This window comes from Vanellus vanellus, assembly GCF_965231255.1.
Source record: "Vanellus vanellus genome assembly, chromosome: 2".
Lineage (NCBI taxonomy): Eukaryota > Metazoa > Chordata > Aves > Charadriiformes > Charadriidae > Vanellus > Vanellus vanellus.
In genome coordinates, this window is record NC_138906.1 from 26,584,341 (window position 1) to 26,606,348 (window position 22,008).

The following is a 22,008-nucleotide window of genomic DNA, read 5'->3' on the forward strand; positions in this document are numbered from 1 at the left end:
TTGAAAATGTTGCCACGTCTCCAGTAACTATGCTGAAGAGATTTGCTGAAGTCCCAGTGCGTATGGACCGATGGAGAGTGCTGTCAGTCTGGCTGGTGGTGTCAGACTGTACCTGCTGTTGAAACTGTCGCTTGTGTTTCAGATTACAGTTTGAAACAGCAGATGATCAAGACTTCACGGCAATACAAAATACCATCGAAGAAGTTATTTCAGAGCTGCAAAAACTGCCTGGATTGTCCTATCTGGAAGAGGTGAGAGTGCAATATTGTAACTGTGGTGGGAGAGTTTGCATGATGAGCTGCGAGCAGAAACCAGCAAGGAGTTGTGAGGTCTGTACTTATCCAGCTCCGTACTTTATAGAGGAGTACACTGCTCCAGTGAGTGTGCTGACTTGGAGTTAGTGAAGCGTAAAAAACCCTTTTCCTTTTATTTTATTTTCAATTTGAATTACCTTAAAAGTGAATTTTCACCTTTGGAATTAAAACTTTTCCAGTTTAAATTTTTTAACCTCCTGGCTTTTTCTTTAAGAAAAGATATTTTCCTTTCAGCAGTATTTCTGTAATTGAGGAAACTTTGCTCACTACTTCCCGATACTAAAATCAACATTTAATATTTACTATTTCGTGTTGATACAACACATTTACTTGAACTGCTCTGTATTTACCAAAGGAAAGGCAGTTGAAGATTGAGTAGTGTGCACCTGTGTAAAAAAAATTAAATGAGGTAATCTCTTACAAAGACTTCAGCAATACTTGGTTATAACTGAGCTTGGCTAGGTCCGCGCCTGCATTTTAAGCAAGTGTTTTCAACGTGACTTGAGGAAGCTTTGGGGCTTTTCTTTTCCTCTAAGGTAGATAAATCTAAACATAGTAGAAAAGCTTTGCAAATTGTTACAGCTGGTACAACTCACCTTGCGTGAAAATATGCTGCTGTGTTATACAGGATAAGCATAGACGAGAAAGTCACATTAATTTATAGTTTACATGTACACGCATGTTTTCTTTGTATAAGTTATTGCAAAGTTATTGTCATTATCTACAGAAGTTTTTCCCTGTAAGCCAAGTATTTTCAATTTGGCAACTTGGATCTAGTACAAGCTGTGTTTGGCTTGCTTTCTTCCTTCTAGCTGAAGCTGGTGCTGCCAGCGGGGACTCCATCTAGCTCGTTGACTGAGAGGCTGCTGAGACAAAACGCTGAGCTGACGGGCTTTGTCAGCAGATTGAGTGAAGAAAAGAATAATTTGAGGAACGCTGTTATGAAACTGGAGGAAGAACTGAGAAGATACCAGCACAGACAACCTTCTGGAGATTACGTATGTCTTCAGTGGCGCTGATAATAATGATGTGTATATATAGGCATAAAAGCATCGTGCTGTGAAATAACCCTAACCCTCTTTGGGCTGGTCACCTAAGTGGGAGCGATCGAGCTGTCTGTCTTTCTTGGCTTCCCTCCTGCAGACTAAATGGGTGTGAGTTACTCTTGTCATGTGGTCAAGATATCTTGACTCACTTTGTTTATTGGAAACTTTGCGATTTTACCCAGCATTCTTTTGTTAACTACTCTTTTAAATTCCATGTGCTTCTCTTTTTGATCTATATCTCGTCACCGTGATGAGTAGCAAATAGATCCAGATAGCTTCAAGATCATGAAACTGGTATGATCCAACAAGGGGGATTTATTTTTTTTTGAGAAGCTATATTTTTCTAGGATATTGATCAAGCTCCTTAACTCACTACCAAGGTTTTAGGATGCAAGGGTAGCCTCAAATCCAATCAGTGGGTAGTTTTTTTTTCTCAATAATTTTGAGCTCTCCACCAAACCAATGACTAGAATGACACAGCTCAAGCTTTTCCAAACTGTGTGGTTCAAATTCAGTTTCTTTTGTCTTCAGTCTTCTAGACATTCATCGGATGTTGGAGTTAATATCGATACTCTTGTTGCCTCTGAGAAGGAAATTTGGAACAGAGAAAAGCTGTCACTGCAGAAATCTTTGAAGCAAGCTGATGCAGAACTCTCCAAGCTGAGAGCAGAGCTCAGGAGTGAAGCTTTCTTCAGAGAACTGGGATCAGATTCTGAAAATGCTGTTTTAAGGGTAGGAAGACTTTGTTGCCTCCACACTAGCTACAGCTGCTTTTTTCATTTTGATTTGGGGCTCTTTTTCATTGTGTTCGCTCTGCTTATTCTAAGTAAATATATATTAATTTGGTTTAAAAATGCTCATCCTCAGATACCTGACTCTTGGTTTTTCTCCCCAAGAATGATATGTAAGCACCTACGTTATCCTTCTGTGTGTGATCTATTTCTTGCTCTCAGGTCATCCTCAAATTATGAAGCAACGTTTAACAAGTGTGTGCAGTAGTGCAGTCTTCTCCATGATAGCAAGAAATGAAAAATCACAGAAATGCTGTAGGAGTAATGATGTCAAAAGTCTTAAAACTGTAATAATTCTTGGAGCTTATGGGGCCTTTTTTTTTTTATCTTGTAGAGAATTTATGGCAAATACCTACGAGCAGAGAGCTTTCGGAAAGCTCTCATATATCAGAAAAAATATTTGCTGCTGCTACTAGGCGGATTCCAGGAGTGTGAAGAAGCCACGCTGGCCCTCATTGCACGAATGGGTGGACAGCCTTCCTACACGGACCTTGAAATCATCACCCAGCATTCAAAGGGCTTTACGAGATTTCGCTCTGCAGTCAGAGTGTCCATCGCAATTTCAAGGTAAACCAGAGGAAGTTAGATTTCACACAGATGACTGCAGTGTAATATATACTTTTCTAGCTCTCTAGTGGAATCTAGAAGTTGTCATGTTCTGTCCTGTTTAAATTATACACTTTCGGTAGTTATGAATATAGTAGATACTGTGTAGGGTGACAAGTTGAGCAGAGCATAGGTAAAATCTGTAATAGCGATAAGCTGTCTGATTGTAGTTGAAAGTGGCTCTGTATTTGATAATCAATCAACGATGGAGTGTATTGGAGAAAGTCATTATATTAGAAAAAAAGCTATTAGCAATGCTAGTCTATGCCCTTAGTTACAAAGGTATTTTCTGCAATTTAATTTTCTTTAAAGGTTAAATTCTGACGTGTAAGCATAATACAGATTTATGAACTAATTTTATCCATCTGCGTAGTCCTTTGAATTCACGAGACCTTAGGTCTCAGACTGAGGATGAATAGGAATAGAGGAGGAAGAACAAGGGAAGGTTGTTACTGCGTAGTACGGCCATGTTGCTAGCAAACCTTCTTTACAAAGGTCTGATTCCCCAGGCGCTTCTGCTCGCTACTCATCTGTGCCTCCTGGGTAGCATAAATTCAAGGAACTATTCATATGCCTGTTGTAAGTGGGGCTTTTACTCATAGCGCTCTGCGGTTACAGTTTTGGGGATGCGACAGGACAAAAAGCCTCTTTAGTATGATTTTTAAAAGCTGATGCCCTCTTGTTTAGGTGCTTCAGGCATTTGCTGTCCAGTTGGACTTACGCATCGCCTATGGCAGGGGGGTTGGAACTTGATGATCTTCAAGGTCCTTTCCAACCTAAACCATTCTACGATTCTATGATCACCTCTGGAATCACTGCAATTGCAGAGGTGAAGCTGAAGGCAGATTTGGACAAAAGGTGTTTTCCTTAGGGATGTGTATAAGGATGTTTTCACTCGATCTTCAGGTTTTAGACGCCCATCCATTAATTTTGCTTGGTGTTCAAGAAATTCTCATGCCTTCTCGAATACAACAGGCAGATTATTTTTAGCAAACTATTTCATTTATCCTGAAGTATTTATTTATTTATTTTTATTTGAAATGCAGAATGAAGTTTCTGGTTCGTCGATGGCACAGAGTTACGGGTTCTGGTGTACTAAGTATCAATAGGGATGTCCTTAGCCAGAACACAGGTAAATCGTAGTCCAGTCATGACTGAAAAAATTGTATTCACATATCACACCGCTGCTTTGTTGGAGATGGTTTTTAATTTGTATTTGCTTCATGTGGAATGAATGGGGTGTATTGACTGAAAAAATCAGTATTCACAAGTCTCACCACTGCTTATTTGAGATGTTTTTTAATTTGTATTCTCCTCATGTGGAATGAATGAGGTGCTCTTCCCCCTTCCTTTTGCTATGATCACTTGGATTAACCTATTTCTCAGGATTCTGAGAGTTTCCGCGCTCAGCACAGACACCAATCTATTTGCTTTCTCTTCAATCTTGTTTTGCTTTGTCTGTCATTCTTTTGTTATAGCTTAAAGTTTGGGAGATCTGGTTTTCTGTTTGCTTTTTGCTAGGAGCCAAAGGAGAATCAGAAGGTTCTCTATTAATTCCTGGCTCTCTAGGTCTGCACTAAAGCCCTGTCCTGCTCAGGCTCTGAGAGTTCTCCGATTAACACCGCTGAGGCCGAGATTTCACCTCTGGTGTTCTCTGATGCAGTCTGAAACACCATTAACCTATTTCTCAGGATTCTGAGAGTTTCCGCGCTCAGCACAGACACCAATCTATTTGCTTTCTCTTCAATCTTGTTTTGCTTTGTCACGGGTGAGATTTACAAAAATATGGCAACTTTCCCTATGGAGTGTGCTTGTAAAAACAATTTTAGCTGTGTCACTGCGTTTCTCATAACTCATCCGCACCCCCAGCTCTGAGAGGGGATGCTGAGGACAGGGATGGACAGAGTGGACAGAGGAATCGTAGCAGCTACGGTGTCCCTGCCGTGGTGACAGAGCCCGTTGCCCAGCCCTCCCTGGCCTTTTCCTCAGAACGAAAGTCTGTCATTCTTTTGTTATAGCTTAAAGTTTGGGAGATCTGGTTTTCTGTTTGCTTTTTGCTAGGAGCCAAAGGAGAATCAGAAGGTTCTCTATTAATTCCTGGTTCTCTAGGTCTGCACTAAAGCCCTGTCCTGCTCAGGCTCCGAGAGTTCTCCGATTAACACCGCTGAGGCCGGGATTTCACCTCTGGTGTTCTCTGATGCAGTCTGAAACACCATTAACCTCCTTAAACACCATTTTTGTGATACACAAACAGAAAACTCGCATTTGAGATTCTCATTAAAATGCGAAAGGTGTTATTCTTTTTTTTTTTTTTTTTTCCTTCAAAATACTGCTTTTTTTATTTCTAGGTAATGAATTACGGCCCGATTCATTCTCTGGTGGCGTGGATCTTTATGGAGAACAAAGGCATTCCTATAGATCCAGGTCAGACATGGGGTCTCCTGTAAACTTTGAACATGTTGTATTTTAGATTATTCTCTGTCAGAAGACTGTGTAACTAAATGAACGGGTCAGAGCTCACTGTGAAGGTTTGTAATCTTTGATGCTGTAGAATTTTTCACTTTTTTTGTAAGGATACATAACAAATTACATCTCAGGCCTTCAGCGTGCATCTACTCATCACCTGATGAAGGCCAAAGCCTGCAGACTTCTGCTGTCTGATTTAGGGCGTGTTCTTGGAACTGGTGGTAGGTGACGGGATGGAGCTACATTTACCAACCTCCGTAAAGCGTAGGCATCGTCACCAAGCACACCACCGCTGCCTGGCCGCCTTCCTGGTTGGCAGCAGGCTGCGGCGCAGGGAGGAGCTGCCTCAGGTGCCCTCAGCTGAAGGAAGGGAAAAGCAGAGCCGTGGAGAAGCAGAGCCGCTCACTGTGGCTGCGGAGGGTCATCTGGTCACTGTGGGCTGGGAAGAATTACCGCAGCCTCATGGCCAGAGCGCGGGTGGAAGCTGCTCGGTAGCTCCACGGCTTGTTCTTGATTAAACCCTTCTAGTTCGCTCTGCTGAGCTGCAATACCAGAGGTATCAGTGAATCAGATGCCAGTGAAAACAGGTATTTTTCACCAAAGACACGGTTTTTAGGAGTGCCATCAGCCTTTGATTACTTCATATGGAGTTGTGGGCTCTGAGTTTTACTGAATATCAGATTGTTGCCGGTTTAGATCTTAATTTTTATATAAACCACCTCAACATTTGTAATCTTAGTTTGTGGCAACCGTAGCAGTTTACATGGAAAAAATGTTTAATTATTTTAGCCACTTTTGACTTTCACTTAGAGAAAGTAATGAAGAGAGACAGAGTCCTGTAAAGACGGCAGTATCCTTGTTCACACGAGCTTCTTAATACAAAAGCAAACGAATCTAGGACGGCTTCTGCTGCAGTCTCAGTAGGAATTTGCTGGTCAGTCTTTGTCCCAGAGAAATGCAGCAACAAATCAGGTGCAACAGAAGGAAAGGCAACAGGGAAAAGTGGTTTCTCTGGGAGAACGATGGCTTGGGCAATAAATGGCAGGGAGGTTATGTGGGTGTGATGTGCTGGGGACCACAGGGGTAAGGTAAGGGACGTGCAGTCAGTAAGGTCGTCCCCACTTTATGGTATTTTGCTATGTCTGCTGATACTTTTATTTGAATTTTTGCTTTTTTAAAACCACCTGTGTTGTTCTGCCCCTAGGTTCCACAGCATGCACGCTGATTTAAACCCAGTGTCTTTCGCCTGTTCTCAACTGCAGAACTACGATCCTGAAAGAGCTCTGACAGATTACATCAATCGGCTGGAGGCGCTGCAACGGCGACTGGGCAGCGTGCAGTCGGGTGAGGGCTCGGGCCGTCCGCCCAGTGACTCCCACGTAGCACAGGGCACAGTGCCAAGTTAGGAAGTCTGTTCTGGTTCTCTGAGATACATTAGAAGCATCTTTGATTTTAGACATTTTTCAGCCTTAAACAAGAGGCTATTCTGAGCTGTAGCCAAAAGCTCGTTAAAAAGAAAATTGTAAAATTCTTTGAAGGGAGACAGACAAGTGTGCTTTAATTACAGATTTTGAGTTTATTGGTAACACTTTAACTTTGCCTGATCTCTAATAAGTATGCAGCAAGGGTTCAGTTGGCATCTTATGAAGATTTTAAGCTAGACAGAGAAAAATGTACCCAAAAGATTGAGGAGTGGGAGCATATGGGGAAATTCTTCTCCTACCACTTTGATTACAGAAGTTACAGCCTTTTTGTCCCATAGATGATGATAATTTTTGTACTGTAAAAGGAATACATCAAGAAAATTATCAAATCAATGGGATGTAATTTATCAAAGGATTTTTGCAGTTACTGTGTTAAAGTCTTACTTCAGCATAAAACCCATCATTTGAGGAAGTTTTTTTCTTAAAAGATTTCCCCAGTAAAATCTTTCATGCTTCTTTATCTAAATAACATGTTGGTGAGTCATCATCTAATTATTCCAAGTAATCTTGATGAAAATCTTTCTCCCTCTTACAGGTTCGACTTCATACACTCAGTTGCACGCTGGTATGAGGAGATAATAATACCCTTCCACCATCTCCATCACGGGCAGTGATGTTAATGGATTGCCTTCTGTAAATCTGTGCTCTTTCTGTGCTTTTGTATAATGTGTATATTGTGGGACCAATATGAACACAGCTGGACAGTATACAGTTCCATCCTGGCACACCCACCCACACTGGGGTTTATGTATATAGACATTTTGTGTTCATGGGAAAAAAAAAAAAAAAACACACACCCAAATCCTCTTCCTCAAACCCCTCCCCCCTTAAATTACATGTATATTTGTGGAATGCTAATTTAAATGATTAACTTATGAAGTGTGTATTTATCAAAAGGGTGTGAAGATGAAACTTGTGTATTCATGAAATTGAGCTACATTCAGCAAAGTTTACTTGCACTTTTTCTGGCAAGGCTACTGAAGTTACATGACTCTCATAATATTTGCTACTGGCAGTGCAGACAGAATATCACTTGTAGAGACCTATTTTTGTAATGGTAGAAGTTTTGAATTTTATGGGTATTTTGTCAAAGTACTGAAATAAAGATGACTTCATGCTTTTAACTGTGTTCAAGAACCACTCCCTTATTCACACTGCGTTCCTCCTACCGGTGGTGGCCACTGCAGCTTTACGTTTTACAGATTCCAAACTGCTGCTACTGAGGAGATGAGAGGAGAGGCTTGGTTTCTGAAGACCCTGGTCACATCTTACGGGGCTGGAAGGGAAGATACTGCACTCCCTCAGTTGCTGTGACTGGTACAAACACACCTGAATTTAGAACAGGAAAGATGGGGCAAAGCCCTTGCTCTAGTGAGCACTGATAAAGCAGGGGAGAGCTCTTTGCATTATATTTTCATACTTACAAGAAAGTAAGTTAGTTTATTACAAATTTACTGTAAAAAGCTTTTCGGAATTGCCAGGGATGAGCACAGAAAACATCCACAAGAGGTTTGTTTATAAATTTAATTCAAAGTTCCTGTGAGCTGGAACTCATTACCCTTTATCATCACCACTCTTGAACCAAACACCAGTTAACAATCTTGCAGGAGTCAGTACAAAAAGGGACAACATTCAGCTATTCCACTTAGTTTGTGACCGGTTTATACACGAACATGTTATTTACAAAATTAACATTGTTTGTATCATCATATTGTTACTTTCACACTTACACCAAGCTTTGAAATCACTACTTTCAGAAATTTTTAGAAAATTACTTGTTCCTTTCTGAACCTACGCAGTTGTGAAACGCTTCAAGTTAGACATTTAAATCGTTTATTCTCAGAAAAGACTTCTCCATTAATATTTCAGAGTAACTGCTCAGCTGTACAGTAACTTTTTAAAAATAAATTCCAAGAATCGGCTAAGACCATACCTAATTCTCTTGGAACAGAATCACAGATATCAGAAGTAGGGCACCACCATGTAGGTTCCCCCTCAGTGCCTGTTCCCTGAGGGATTTACTGTAGTTGGATACAGAGGTCAGGTACAGAGTCTTACCTGTTACCTGGGGAAAAGTAATCAATTATTTTTCAAAAGCAAAGAGTTCTGTTTGTAGAAAGGACTTATTTCTTCATCTTAAAGAGCCAGCATGCACCTTAAACATGTTACACCAACAGAAGAGACACTTTTTCTGTAAAAATCCAATGAGAAATTTGTAGAACAAGGAATTATGCACAGCAGCATTAAATAGTGCAGGCAAACAAACAAAACAGATGCGAAGACTTTGCATTTGGTAGATTATCCTTGCTTTCCTAACAGCGGATGCAATGGTTTCCACTTGCCACTCATTTTGTCACAATTTTATTCAAAAGTCTGTTAGTTTACACAACTTAAATAAGTAAGGTTTTAGCTCCAAAATTTACAGTGACCTCCTCTTGTATCTGATAATGGGGTTATTAGGTGTGTGTATCATTGTTGTATAATTTATAGTTGGAAAATAGTCATTGATGAGATCAAATTCATACAAACGAAGCAAAGTAGACCAAATAGTCTTAATCTGAACATAAGCAAAGTTTTCTCCAATGCAGCGATGACGGCCTAGAAGGAAAGCCATAAAAAGCAGTTAGAATACTTAGTTACTAGTTCACCTTTGACAAGCTAACTTTAAAAATTTTATGTGGACAGTAATTAGAATCATAGAATGGTTTAGGTTGGAAGGGGCCTTAAAGATCATCGAGTTCCAACCCCCCTGCCAGGGGCAGGGACAATTGCTTCTTTGTTTTCTAAATGAGGTGAAGTTCCGATGCTGCATCTACACTGTTACTAATGCCACCAAAGTCTTGTTTTTATAGGCTGTCACTGCATAAAACAGACCAAGTAATTTGAAGGAGATTGCGTTGTTCTGTCTTCACCAGAAAGCGTTAATTTGTGAATCACCAAAGTGTTTACAACACTGAGAAGAGATACCAATTGTAACCATATTGTGGTGGTGATATTTTCAAACTGTTTTGGCAGCTATGACTCTATGCAGATTTTTGCAGTGCTTTAATCTGACTTTGTATTCCCAGGTTTTTACTTTGCCTTGAAGAGACTTGAGTCAAACATCACATGTGCTAACTGAAAGATTTGTTTTGATTGCTACTCCGCATGATGTACAGCTCCTACTAATGCAAAACTATCAACTTCATTCTTTTAACAGCACTTTCACACTAAGAAAACTTTCAGGAAGCAATAGAAAGAAAAAAATACATCCTTGGACCCCGTGGTGTGGGGAGGTGCTGTTCAAGGCAACCACTATGAGCCACTTCAGTACACAATTGCTCAGGAAGGGGCTGTGTTATCTAACTCACCAGCACCAAATGGAACATAGGCAAATTTCTCTCCAGCTGCTGGGTTATCTTGGAGATACCGGTCAGGCTTGAATTCTAGAGCATCTTTCCAGGAGTCCCTGAGTCTGTGGTTAACAGTGGGAGACACACAGACCTGATGGCCGGGGGGAATATTATATCCAGCAACAGTCTACAAGAGAAGAGACAAGACCCGCACACGTCACAAAATTTTTCTTTTTAAAGTGTTACCTGAAGTGCTACATCATGAGCTGTGAATTTCACAAGAGATTTTGGCTAAGCTCATTTAAAATTAATGCAGCCCAATAGTTTATTGTTTTACTTGCACAGGACACAATGTTCAAGTAGTTGCAGGAGCCTTTCAGCCACTTTAACAAGGCTGGCAATTCTACAGAAAGAGTTTTTTAAAAAAAAAAAAATGAATGAACTTAAAATTTACTGAAAGCATTTGTCAAGGGAGAGACATTTGTTTAAAAAAATTGACTTATCTGACTTTCTATCTTATTTGTACAAACAGCAAGTTTTCTTTCAGCTTTACCTAGCCTATATTAAGTGCAAGCCAAATTTTTCCAAGATAGCTATTAAAAAACAAAAAATATCATTAAACGGTAGCACCAAACTAAGCTCAAGTGGGAGTGATAGCTAAAAGAAAGGGTTGGTTTTGCTGAATAAGATGGCAAGTGGCTGTTACTATGTCCCTGTGGGGACTGAGGCAAAAAAAGGGTTAAGTGTGGTAGAACTAATAGGGAGGAATAAGCAGCTGCAGCACTGCTTTGGCAGACCATGAAGTTGTGTGAAGCTACTCCCTAGATAAGGAGGTGCTGCTCACATAGAAGAGAGATTCCCTTTTCGGTGGGAACATGATCTTCTAGAATACGCGATGGTGTAAACAAGTAAAGTAGAAAATTACTGGCCTTGGTAGAAAAGTATATAAAGAGCACGCTTGCTTAATAAAGCTGATTTGGATTTCGATTTCGATCCTGCATATTGGAGTCCGTGCATTTCAACCACCACATGTCCCATCAGAGCCTGCCCTTCTCCAGGCTGAACAACCCCTGTTCCCTCAATCCTCTCCTCACAGGAAAAGTGCTACAACCCCCAACCATCTTGGTAGCCCTCCGCTTGCTTCATTTCATCAACATCTTGATTGCTGGGGCCAGAAGGGTCAAAAACTGGACACAAATAACTCCAGATGAAGGTAACAAATACCAAGTTCAAGGTGTTAATTGCTTTCCTCAGTCAACATCGGCTGCACTCCCACTGATATAACCCAGGCTGCCATCAGCTGTCATCCCTGCCAGCAAACACTGCTCGCTCGTGTTCTTCCTTCTGCCCACCAGGACACCCCCCTCACCTGGCCTCTTCCAGCCCTGTTCTGTTGAAGTGAAGTCAGCTCCAACAAGTGTACTCACTTGGGGAGTTCTGGCCATTCTCATCATGGTCATTATAGGGGGTCTAAGCCTTAAAGTTTCTTTTAGACAGCGGTCCAGCAAACTGAGATCCTTGAGCTGAAAATACAGAGAAAATGATATATCAAAATATAGCCAAGTTTATTCAACACAAACAAAGTGGTATATCATTTAAAAACAAATTTAAAAAAAAAAAAACGAGTAAGCAGCTCATATTTACAGTAGCTACCCTGATATTTTTTTTTCCATTTGACTGAATTAAGAAGGAAAAAATCTCTGACCAGTGCAATCAAATACAACTAGTTTCTTACAGATCAGTCACATGAGTGTTTTCTGATGCCTAATTAAAGAACAAGGTCATGCTGCTTGGTCATCCCTTTCCTCAGTGGGAATATGAGGATCTTCCTCCTCTACATTCATTTCATGCATACATTAAGAAACTATCATTTCTTAAACAGACATTGTAGGAACTGTAATTTCCTTTATCAGAACTGATTAAAAAAAAACAGTAACAAGCTGAAAATTTACTTGTAGAGGAGGAGATGGAGGAGATTATTGGCAAACAGTGTAATCACAGAGTGACCATGCTAGATTATGATCTTAACACAAAGCGTATGACTATATTTCACATTAGTTTGTTAGTGGGTTGGGTTTTTTTAAATATGCATCTAAAAGTATAAATATACACAGAAGGAATAGTGTAACATACAAACCTGGTCATAAGTTAATGGCGGCAAGTCATCCCCACAAACTGCTTTTTGTTCTGCGTAGCACTGTTCCTGTATTGATTTGTCCCTGGCTATGAAGAAGCCGAGCCAGGCACTGGTGGTGGAGGACGTGTGCTGCCCTGCCAGCAGCAGCCCTATCAGCATGCCTGCTATTTCATCATCTGTCAGCGGACGGCCATCCCTAGGTTGAAGGGTGTTATGTTACAGCTTCATTTGATCAAGTTTCCAGTTACAGTAGCATTTACAATTTCTCCTAATGTACTTTTTCTCCTCCTTCTCTTTTGTTGCCTACCCTAAATGGGGCAGCAAAAGACCTAGGGGTAGGGAGAAGGGAGAACAGAGGGAGAGACACTCTCTAGGAGCCTTAAAGAAAATCATTACCTAACAGCCAGCAAAGAGAAAAGAAGCAACCTCATAACTGCTGACGAAAAACTCAGAAATCTGACTAACCGTTTACAAATAAATTTTTTAAGCTGTTTTTAAGAATACAGCTAGGACCAATTGCTTGCAACAAAACAATTCAGAACCCAGGGGAATATTTCTTATTTTTTGGTAGATAGTTTTAACTGAAGAGCTAAAGTAAAGCATCTATAAACAACAAGTCTCCAAACCCTTGGCTTACTTGTATGAAGCATCAAGTAGAGTTTGGAGCATGTCATCCTCCTTTTCCTCAGACTTTCGACGTTTCTGGATAACCTTGTAGAAAATATTCTTTATTTCTTTGTGAGCTCGATCTCGACGTCTGCAAGTCAAAACACTTCTATTAGCAACTTTAAACAAAGTAACACATAAAATGCTTATGAGGATTTATTGGAATGTCTAGAATAGCTTACAAACAAGAAATAGGGGGGAAAGAAAACCCCAAACAACAAACACATTTACATAAAATACTTAAGTTGCTTCATCTGTTATTTCTGGTACCTGAAGCTAGGCAGAGGTAGCCAACCTGGCAGAAGCCAGGCGGCATGAGTAAAACCCCCATCCAAATCGGCATACAGCTGAGCCACCTTCTCATTCAGCAAGCTTCTTATTTCCTTCCCATGCAAGCAATGACTAGCTGTCAAAATTATAAGTTCTGAAAGGGCTTCAAACAGGTCTGAGGAAAGATTTGAAAAATGTTACTGAAGATGCATTTCATGTTATGTTTTACAGGTTAGTCTCTATTTTTATTTTGTAGGAGAGAAAAATAAGTAACTGGACACAGATGAATAATTTTAAATAGAGTTTTAGACTGTTTTACTAAGACAACGAAGCATCTAATTTTAAATTTCTGTGTGTCTATCAGGTCTCTCTTCAAACAACTTTTTAATTAGATCACCAATTTCAACAACTTTTTTCTAAGGTATTTCCTTCTAGAATTTTTTCTAGGAGAGCTAGTAACCCTTCCAAAGTAAGCCATGCAGCACAAGCTCAATCCTTAATAAATATCAAAGAAGTCATAACAAAACTTAACCTCAAAATCCAAATCCATGGGAAACCAATTAGGTTTGCTGCTCACTGAGCTATTTTTAAATAATAATATTTATACATTTAATATGATAATAGATAATTTCATTTTTAGCTATATTATATATTGTATAAATATATATTTATAAGTTATATGCTTATAAATAATAATTATAAATTGTGTTAAAATATATAATTATTATATTGTCATGGTTTTAGCTGGGACTGAGTTGACTTTCTTACTAGCAGCTGGTGTAGGGCTATGTTTTGGGTTTGGGATGAGAAATTGTTGATAGCACACTGGTGGTTTTGGTTGTCAGTAGCACTCAAGGCCTTTTCTGTTCCTTGCACCATCCCAACAGCGAGTGGGCTGGGAGATGGCACAAGAATTTGGGAGGGGACACAGCTGGGACAGCTGACCCCAACTGAGCAAAGGGATATCCTATACCATATGACATAATGCTCAGCATATAAAGCTGGGGGAAGAAGAAGGAAGGGGGGGCATGTTCGGAGTGATGGCGCTTTGTCTGCCCAATTAACTGTTAGGCGTGATGGAGACCTGCTTTCCTGGAGATGGCTCAACACCTGCCTATCGATGGGAAGTAGTGAATGAATTCCTCGTTCTTCTTTGCTTGCACATGCAGCTTTTGCTTTACTTTTTAAACTGTCTTTCTCTCAACCCACAGGTTTTCTCACTTTAATTCTCTCCTCCATCCCACCGAGGGCAAAGTAAGTGAGCAGCTGTGTGGTACTAGTTGCTGGCTGGGGTTAAACCACGACATATACGAGTATTACGTATTTATATAATATATATTATAAATACATATGTTTAAATAACTAATATTTCTAACACTGTTATGCCAATGTGGGCTTGCAACAATAATAACACTATGTCTAACAGGCTAGTTGTGAAATACAGATAAGAAACAAAAGAATTCCACTTAGATCATTAACTTAACCCTACCAGCCTCATGGATGCAGTTCTTCGGTGTAGAAGATCCCTGAGCTAAGATCTCTGACAGACTCTGGGAAGTCAGAGCAGTATCTTTTCCTAGGGACTAAGAGGTGGTTACACTGAGCTGACTCATATCATACAAAATGAGCATGATTCAGCCAGGCAACAGGTACACTCTCTATTAGCCACCTAAGAAAGCAAAAGTAAGACAGCCCTTTACTCTTGTCAATGATCTTCTAAGCAGATTTATTCTCCGATAGCCTTAAATTTGATTAAACAAAATCTATTCTGCACGTGTCTTCTGATGTTCTGTACAGTTTTATCTATGTCATTTTTAATTTCTTTAATACTGCAGTAAATAATTTACAAAACCATAGTGCATTGGCCTTAATTACTTCCCAGAAAATCTGAGAAAAAATGCATCTGATTTTGCTTACTTTTTTCTCCACTCTCTCCCCATGCTTTGAAATACTCTTTTGTTTCTTCTTCAATCACAGATACATGCTGTTTGAACTGGGCAATATTTAGCCCAGTTTTGAGCATCTTCTTCTGTTCCAAAAATACCTAGAGGAACCAAGACACCAAAAGCCATCAGTGCAAGGATTGTCATATTGATGTAATTAACAACTTATTATCATTTGTACTATAAGAACATATAGAAGCAAAAAGAAATTATGGTTAGGATTGTAGAGTACAACAGATATAGCCAAATTTAAATAATAGATAATACTCCATTTTCGCCTTCTTTGTTTTTCAAGCAAAAGTTCAGTAACATCCAAAATAAAGTATTAGCTCAAGGGAGCTACAATTCTCTCTTTTACAGTACCAAAACTGAAAAGAATTTTATTATCTTTGTTAAACTTCATCCCTGAAGATACAAGAAGCACTAAAGACTGAAATATGGAACACACTTTAAATACATAATCACAAACGTAATGAGATCTGTCCTTGCAAAGTCTGGATTCAGTCTATGTTCCTTGTTATGTGGCCTCCTTGCTTTCTCTCCCCTAAAATGCGTCTTCTCTCATGTAGTAATACCTTATCTCTAGTCTAGAGATGCACCTTTCTTTTACAAGGCCCTCTGATCACTGCCCAGGAAGCAAACTGCTTCCTAGGAAAATGGTGAGCTTCACGTCCTTCTCACCTCTTTCTCTTTTTCTTTGTATAGACTCATAGCTAACAAAACTACTGGTAAAAAGCCCATTATTAGATGAGAACCATTCAACAGATTGACAGGTCATCTACTCAGAAAAGCATTCAATGAACTTTTAAGCCCTAATCATGAATTAGGGCGTCTGCTCTACAGCTCTACAGATCTGCACTATACCATGAGCAATACACAAAAAGTATATATAGTGTACTATAAAGTTATTCACAAAACAAAAGGCGTAACAAGAAAGGTTACTTCCTAGAAACTTCTGTTTTCAGAATGCAGTGGGGACTCCAGCAGTCTACCAGAAGGTACACATGCCAGAGAGAAGAGAGAGAAGCACATTTTCCCTTGCAACATGCTCACCCATCTCCAGCTTGATTGAGACAGGAAAGGCACACAGGAATGAAAACACCCTCTGCCATTTCAGCTCCTCTCAATGCAAAACTACCTGCAAAAGGCTTGAGGGGCAGAGACAGAGTGAATATGAGTTGATATATAGACTGTGCATATTAACAAACCATTACCAGAATTACTGGTAAATAAGTAACTTCTTCCTTTTAAAGACGCGTCAGTTTTACATTCTAACAAGTAGTCAACTGTAAGGGCTGGGTCTTCTAAACACACGAATGAAAACCGCTGTCAGACGAAGAGATAGAGACTCAGCAGCTTTAGCAGGGAGAAGGGAGCCTCAAAAGAAGTTCTGGATGATCCATCAACAGTAAAATGCCAATGAAAGTTTGAACAGCTCTCTAAATGCCTTCCCAGTAGATGTCTGAAATGAAGTTGTGGTGATAGCACTATGCAAAAAGAACAGCTCACCTCTAGCAGAATACATTCTCGCCTCAACCAGACATACTACCTCACTAGCGTCATAAGGGGAAAACACACAGCTAGAGGTAATCAGTGCATGCCAATAACAAAATGCCTGCATCTCCTATCTGCAGAAAAAAAGGAGGCCAGATGATTTTCTGAGGAACCCAAATCTGCAGATAAAAAGGAAGAAGTCCTTCTAGTATAAAAGGTATGAACGAAGTAGACATCCACAGACACCCAAAGGCTGAGTGATACGAAAAGATTAACCTCTTGACTAAAGCAGCACTCAAACTAGGGTAATTCTAGCAAAAGACGTTATTTCAGAAAAAAAGCTGTATATGGCAGACCAGCAAGGTAGGCCTTAATGGGTAAGAAATGCCCATTTCCAAGGAGTTTATAGAAAGTTCTGTAAAACTCCTGAAGGACAAGATTAGATCCCATAGAAGAAGTAGCTCTTGAATTAAGACAGCCATTCAAATCCATCCATGAACTGTAGAGTGTGAAAGCAGAATTCAAGACAGCTGTAACAACAATGGATATCTTTCACAGAATTAAGAGACAAACCAGCACCTTTCAGCTCCAAGCAGACATCCCACTGCAGTCAGAATCCAAGGAACAAGCACAATACAGTGAAAACCTGACCAACTTTGCAGTCTTTGTCTGATTCAAAGACACTTTTCTGAAATTAGTATACACCAGAGAAGAACATGAAAGATGTATTGCAGAGAATCATGTACTCTCTCCACCCTAGCAGCTCCAAAACACATCCCCGACTCCATCCCTGACTTTTTGAGGAAGACCTCTGACTGTCGGAACTGGTAGAAACAAGTCTGTTGGAATCACCCCACTTGTGGAAGGGGTCTCCTAGGACTCAAGAAATGATCTCCTACTTGTTATCCAGGCTGCAGTCCTGCTGGTTTCATTCATAAAGGGATGGAGGAGCTATGCAAATCCGTCAAGTGCAAAAAAAAACCACCACCCAAACAATCCTCCCCCCAAACTTTGTGACACTGTCTATCTACAATTTAACTCTTCCTGAAAAAGCAGGAGACAACTAAGTTCTGCTTAACTTATTTCCAAAGTGCCAAGTTGTTGGTAGTCAGTTGTATATGAAATTTCCAAAAGAATGGGGTAAGAACACCACACATAATTTGTGGGTCACAGCAAAATGCTGGTGTGGAGGAAAAGAGACTAGTGACTACTGCCCCTAAGTCACATAATTAAGAGAGCAACAATCACTGCAAGTACCTTTGGCAGGGGAGGATGAAGAGGCATGCTAAGGAGGAAAAGTCTTGACAGCCACAGAAACTATTACTGGTCAAATGACTGGCATCTATACAAACAAAATTAAGCCAAAGCTGAAAATCCAAAAATAAAGTCTATCACAATGCTGTTTGTGCCACTAGACTACTCTGTTGTACACGAGACTGTCGATGTCAACATACACTGAATACAGAGTCCCAGCGGAGCAAGTCTGTCCACCGAAAACCTGGCTTCTGCAGTTTAAGAGCCTGTCATGCCAGACAATACGCACAAACAAGAAAGGAACCGACACTTAGCTCAGAAACAATGCCACATGACACACCCACTGTGCTTCCAGACCCAGGCAGACTGTATTCTGCAAACATACACAGACTGATTTTTGCCTGTGCAAGACAAACGTTGTGGTGCAAACTGTCAATTTAATACTCCTGTATCTAGATTTGGCATGGCACAAATGAAAAATTATCTCTCTTAAAGCTCTCTCAGAAGGAAGAACTAATTGTGTTGTACTTGCTAACAAACTATTGTTTCTGCTTTCCTCTGCAAAGTAAAAGGAAGCGTGATAAAGAGTAGGTTGTTATTCTTGCCAGTACCATGAAGGCGAGCGCTGTAACGTCGATGGTGATGCTCATATCTGAGCAAGAGGAAGGCCAGGCTGGATGTGGTCTTGGGCAACTTGGACTAGTGGGAGGTGTCCCTGCCTATGACAGGGGGGTTGGAACTTGATGATCTTCAAGGTCCTTTCCAACCTAAACCATTCTATGGTTCTAAAGTTTCTTGTGAGGGGAAAAACTGCAGTCAGTGGCATGCTATAAGGGAAGGAAAAAAGAGACTCGCTTATTAGTTTTTCCTCTATGGTTGGATTAGATAGTTTCAAGAACAAAAAATAGCATCCAGACTGACAAATGGCCAGGTGGTAAGTAAAGCAACTTAAACCTGTTCAGTCTTGATTATCCAACTGAGACAATTTACCTCAACATGCCAGAATTGTGTATGAACACACAACCCCATCATACAGAGCCAAGAGCTCTGGGCTGCCTATTCAGAATTTAAATCTCTACTTCTCTACTGATCTTAAATTTAAAATACATACCATATTAGGGACATCATAAGCAACTCCCTTGCCAAAAACTGGTGTAGTTAACCGAGAGTATACATCCTCTGCATTCAAATCTTCATTTTTACTATTGAAGAGTAGAGCAGCAGCATCACTACCCAGTAAGTATGTGAATGTCTTGCCAACCATAGTGAAACTGAACACAGGTCCATACTAAGAGAGAAAAAAACAAACCAGTTTATTTTAAGTAAGAACACAAATAATTAAATCTGTATCTCTCTATGTACATGCTTTCCTAAATCACTTACTCTCCTAAGAAGTGTCTGGAGATTTTAATAAAGATATAAATATTTTAAACCACATTTAAATTCTGTTCTCAATATACTTACTAGTGACATCTAACATTGTAATGAACACACATGATCTTGCACATTTTAAAACCATTTAGTTTAAAATGTAAATAAAAGATCAATTATGCTACAAAAACTAGCAGAGAGATTACAGCACATATAGCCTCCAGTAATCTACAAACACTGTCTCAAAAAATTCTGGATTTGGAGTTATGCATAGGTAATTAAGAGCAAATACAATTTTAAAGTTTAAAGGTCATCTCCGGCTGATCTTCACATGCTCAATTTGGCTTTCTCTAAGTTAACCAAGGTAAGATTTAAGCTTAAGTTTTAGACAATGTGAAACAGATCATTAAATCTTCTTTCATTGGAATTAAGGCCCTACTGCCTTAGTCCATTTCTTTTGGGCTGTTATACTATGAAACCTACTAAGGTTTTATACACCAGCCCTTTCTGACATTGGAGAGGGCCTTAAAAGTCATCAAATTGCCTACACAGGTGGTCAGCTACATTCCAACCTGGTCACAAGTTGGTAAAAAGTTAAATTATAAATCCACAAGTAAGGCAAGAAATAACATAATGAAAACGACTTTTTAATTAACTTGTGATTCAGCGATGAGCATTAGCCAAATACACAGACATATTTTTTAAATCTGAAGCACATGAAAGATCCCAGAAAACACTATTTATCTAACAACGATGTACATAAAGAGACCTGAGGAAACCAGAGCCTACTCTGCATGTTACATTCCATATTCAAGGCAGTAAACGAGAACGAACTGATTTTAAACAGGTTCCAGAGAGAGAACTTAATAGATACGCAAAAATATTTTAGCATATCCTCAGCCAGTCATGTGGGAAAACATACCTTGTCATAAGCATTTTCCAAAAACTCAATGGGACTTTTTCCAAACGCGATTGCGTGTCCAAGGAAAGGGATGCTTGATGAAATGTAAGGTGGGTATTTCTGAGAAAGAAAGAGAAAAGCAAATATTGAATTTTCTCCAGAGAATAATAAAATCATATGAATTTACATAAAAACTAAACACAGAGGAGGCTTTATACATGTTTTGTTTAAACTCTTTTATGAAAATGCCAACCTTGGACAACTGGTAATTTTTTTTTACTAAGAGTAACAGCGAGCCATATTTAAAAGCAGCAGAGGTTAAAATAAAATGAATACGATTAAGATTCTTGCCAACCTGCCTCTGAAAGCAAAGCAAAAAAATACCGCAGTTGGAAAGACAGCAGTCAGACGCAAAACAGCGTTGACGATTTGCTAAACAGTTCCCCAAAGGCATCGACCTCAGTTCAGCAACGAGTTTCAGACATAGGTGGGAGCCTTCTTTTAAGCTGGCTGCGAGACAGGAGCGGGCAGGGCCTTGGCCTCTACCAAACCCAAGCACCTCAGCTTCATGCGGTACCCCCCAGCTGGGCGAAGGCACCAGCCGCTGCTGCCGCCTTCCCGTCGGAAACCGTCCCTGGGGAGGCTGCGGGGAACGCTCCTCGCTGGCCACAGCCCGCTCCCCCGCACGCTTGGATTTTACCCCTCATTTCTCTGCGCTGCCCACGAAGGGCTGTCCGGAGGTGTGCGCACCGCCGCTCCCCCGTCCGTCCGCAGCCTGACGGGAGACGGCCCGGCTCCCCCCGACCCTCTCCCTCTCCCCTGCGTTCGCCCCGCGGTGACCACCCCTCCGTGGGAGGGTAGCGGAGGCCTCTGGCTGCCCTGCCCCGGCCCCTCGCCTTCCCCCGGCCCCGTCGCCGGCGGCCTGAGGCACCGCGCCTCCCCAAGCGCCTACCCTCTGGTCGGACCCGACGTGACGCCGGTAGCCCAGCTGAAACAGGTAGCCGAGGCTCAGCGCGAAGGCGGAGGCGGCCAGCACCAGAGAGAGGGGGTTGCCGACGGCCACCCGCTCCAGCAGGGACCCGCCAACCTCCATCAGGCTCAGCATCGCCTCAGCACCCGCCAGGCTGCGGCCAGCCGCGCGCCACCGCCCCCTGCGCGCCGCGCCGGTGAGGGGGGAAAGGGGTGGGGCCGACCGCCGCCGCCACGCCCCTCCGCGCTGGGCTGATCTCTGCTCATGTGACGAATCCCGGCACCTGAGCCAACCGGCGGCCGCGCTCTGCGGGGTGACGGCGTCTGCCGGGCTGCGAGGGGCGCCATTGGGCGGGCGGGGGGGCGGGGGGCGGTGGTTGGCGGCCGGCTGGGGCTTCGCGCGCTTGGGCGGGGGCGGGGGCTGTGCTGAGGGCGAGGCCCGTGGCGGTGTCGCCCCGGAGCCCCAGCCGCCCAGCGCGGCCTCTGAGGGGGGAGCGGGGTCCCGGCGGCCTCCTCCCGCTCCCGAGGGGCTGCCTGCCGGAGCGGCCGCGCCCGAAGCCGCCCCGGAGCTCCTGATCTCGAGGCTTCTCGGTCTGCCCCTGACCGGGCCGAGCACTGCTGCCGGCCTCCCTCGGCCTCCCTCAGCCTCCGGCGCTGACCGGCTCGGTGGCCTCTGCCACACAGCCCCCTGGGGCTGCACAGGTTCCTGGTGCCACGGCCCCCGGGTAGCAGCGCGATGAGGAGGATCACGTGTGTGCGTTGAACTCTCGCGGGTAGGGGTGTGATACACGTGGGTATAAGCTCGTGTGGGGATCACAAGTGTTAACCCCACCTGGGTTCACACCCATACCTGCAGTGATGCAGGCTGGGGGAAGAGTGGCTGGAAAGCTGCCCTGAGGAAAAGCACCTGGGGGTGTTGGTCGACAGGAGGCTGAATATGAGCCAGCAGTGTGCCCAGGTGGCC

At 41.8% G+C, this 22,008-nt stretch overlaps 2 protein-coding genes across 2 annotated transcripts in view; one reads left to right on the forward strand and one right to left on the reverse strand.

Annotated features, from left to right (window-relative positions):
* Positions 1-7,825, forward strand: part of AKAP9 (A-kinase anchoring protein 9) — a 121,197-nt gene extending 113,372 nt beyond the window's left edge. Inside the window, exons 43-50 of the mRNA XM_082498872.1 lie at positions 143-251; positions 1,127-1,312; positions 1,892-2,092; positions 2,486-2,718; positions 3,804-3,889; positions 5,106-5,181; positions 6,428-6,567; positions 7,243-7,825. Of these exons, the coding sequence (XP_082354998.1) occupies positions 143-251; positions 1,127-1,312; positions 1,892-2,092; positions 2,486-2,718; positions 3,804-3,889; positions 5,106-5,181; positions 6,428-6,567; positions 7,243-7,286 (1,075 nt within the window). The 3' untranslated portion in view covers positions 7,287-7,825. The remainder of the gene's footprint in view (positions 1-142; positions 252-1,126; positions 1,313-1,891; positions 2,093-2,485; positions 2,719-3,803; positions 3,890-5,105; positions 5,182-6,427; positions 6,568-7,242) is intronic.
* A 398-nt stretch (positions 7,826-8,223) lies between these two features.
* CYP51A1 (cytochrome P450 family 51 subfamily A member 1) lies at positions 8,224-21,189 on the reverse strand. The gene is made up of 10 exons (XM_082499608.1): positions 21,028-21,189; positions 20,097-20,195; positions 18,915-19,091; positions 15,030-15,156; positions 13,113-13,287; positions 12,814-12,933; positions 12,177-12,372; positions 11,467-11,562; positions 10,058-10,226; positions 8,224-9,305 (listed from the first exon to the last, which is right to left on the reverse strand). The coding sequence occupies exons 1-10, from the start codon at positions 21,178-21,180 to the stop codon at positions 9,127-9,129; spliced, it is 1,491 nt and encodes a 496-aa protein (XP_082355734.1). The 5' UTR covers positions 21,181-21,189; the 3' UTR covers positions 8,224-9,126.
* Positions 21,190-22,008: the final 819 nt, after the last annotated feature.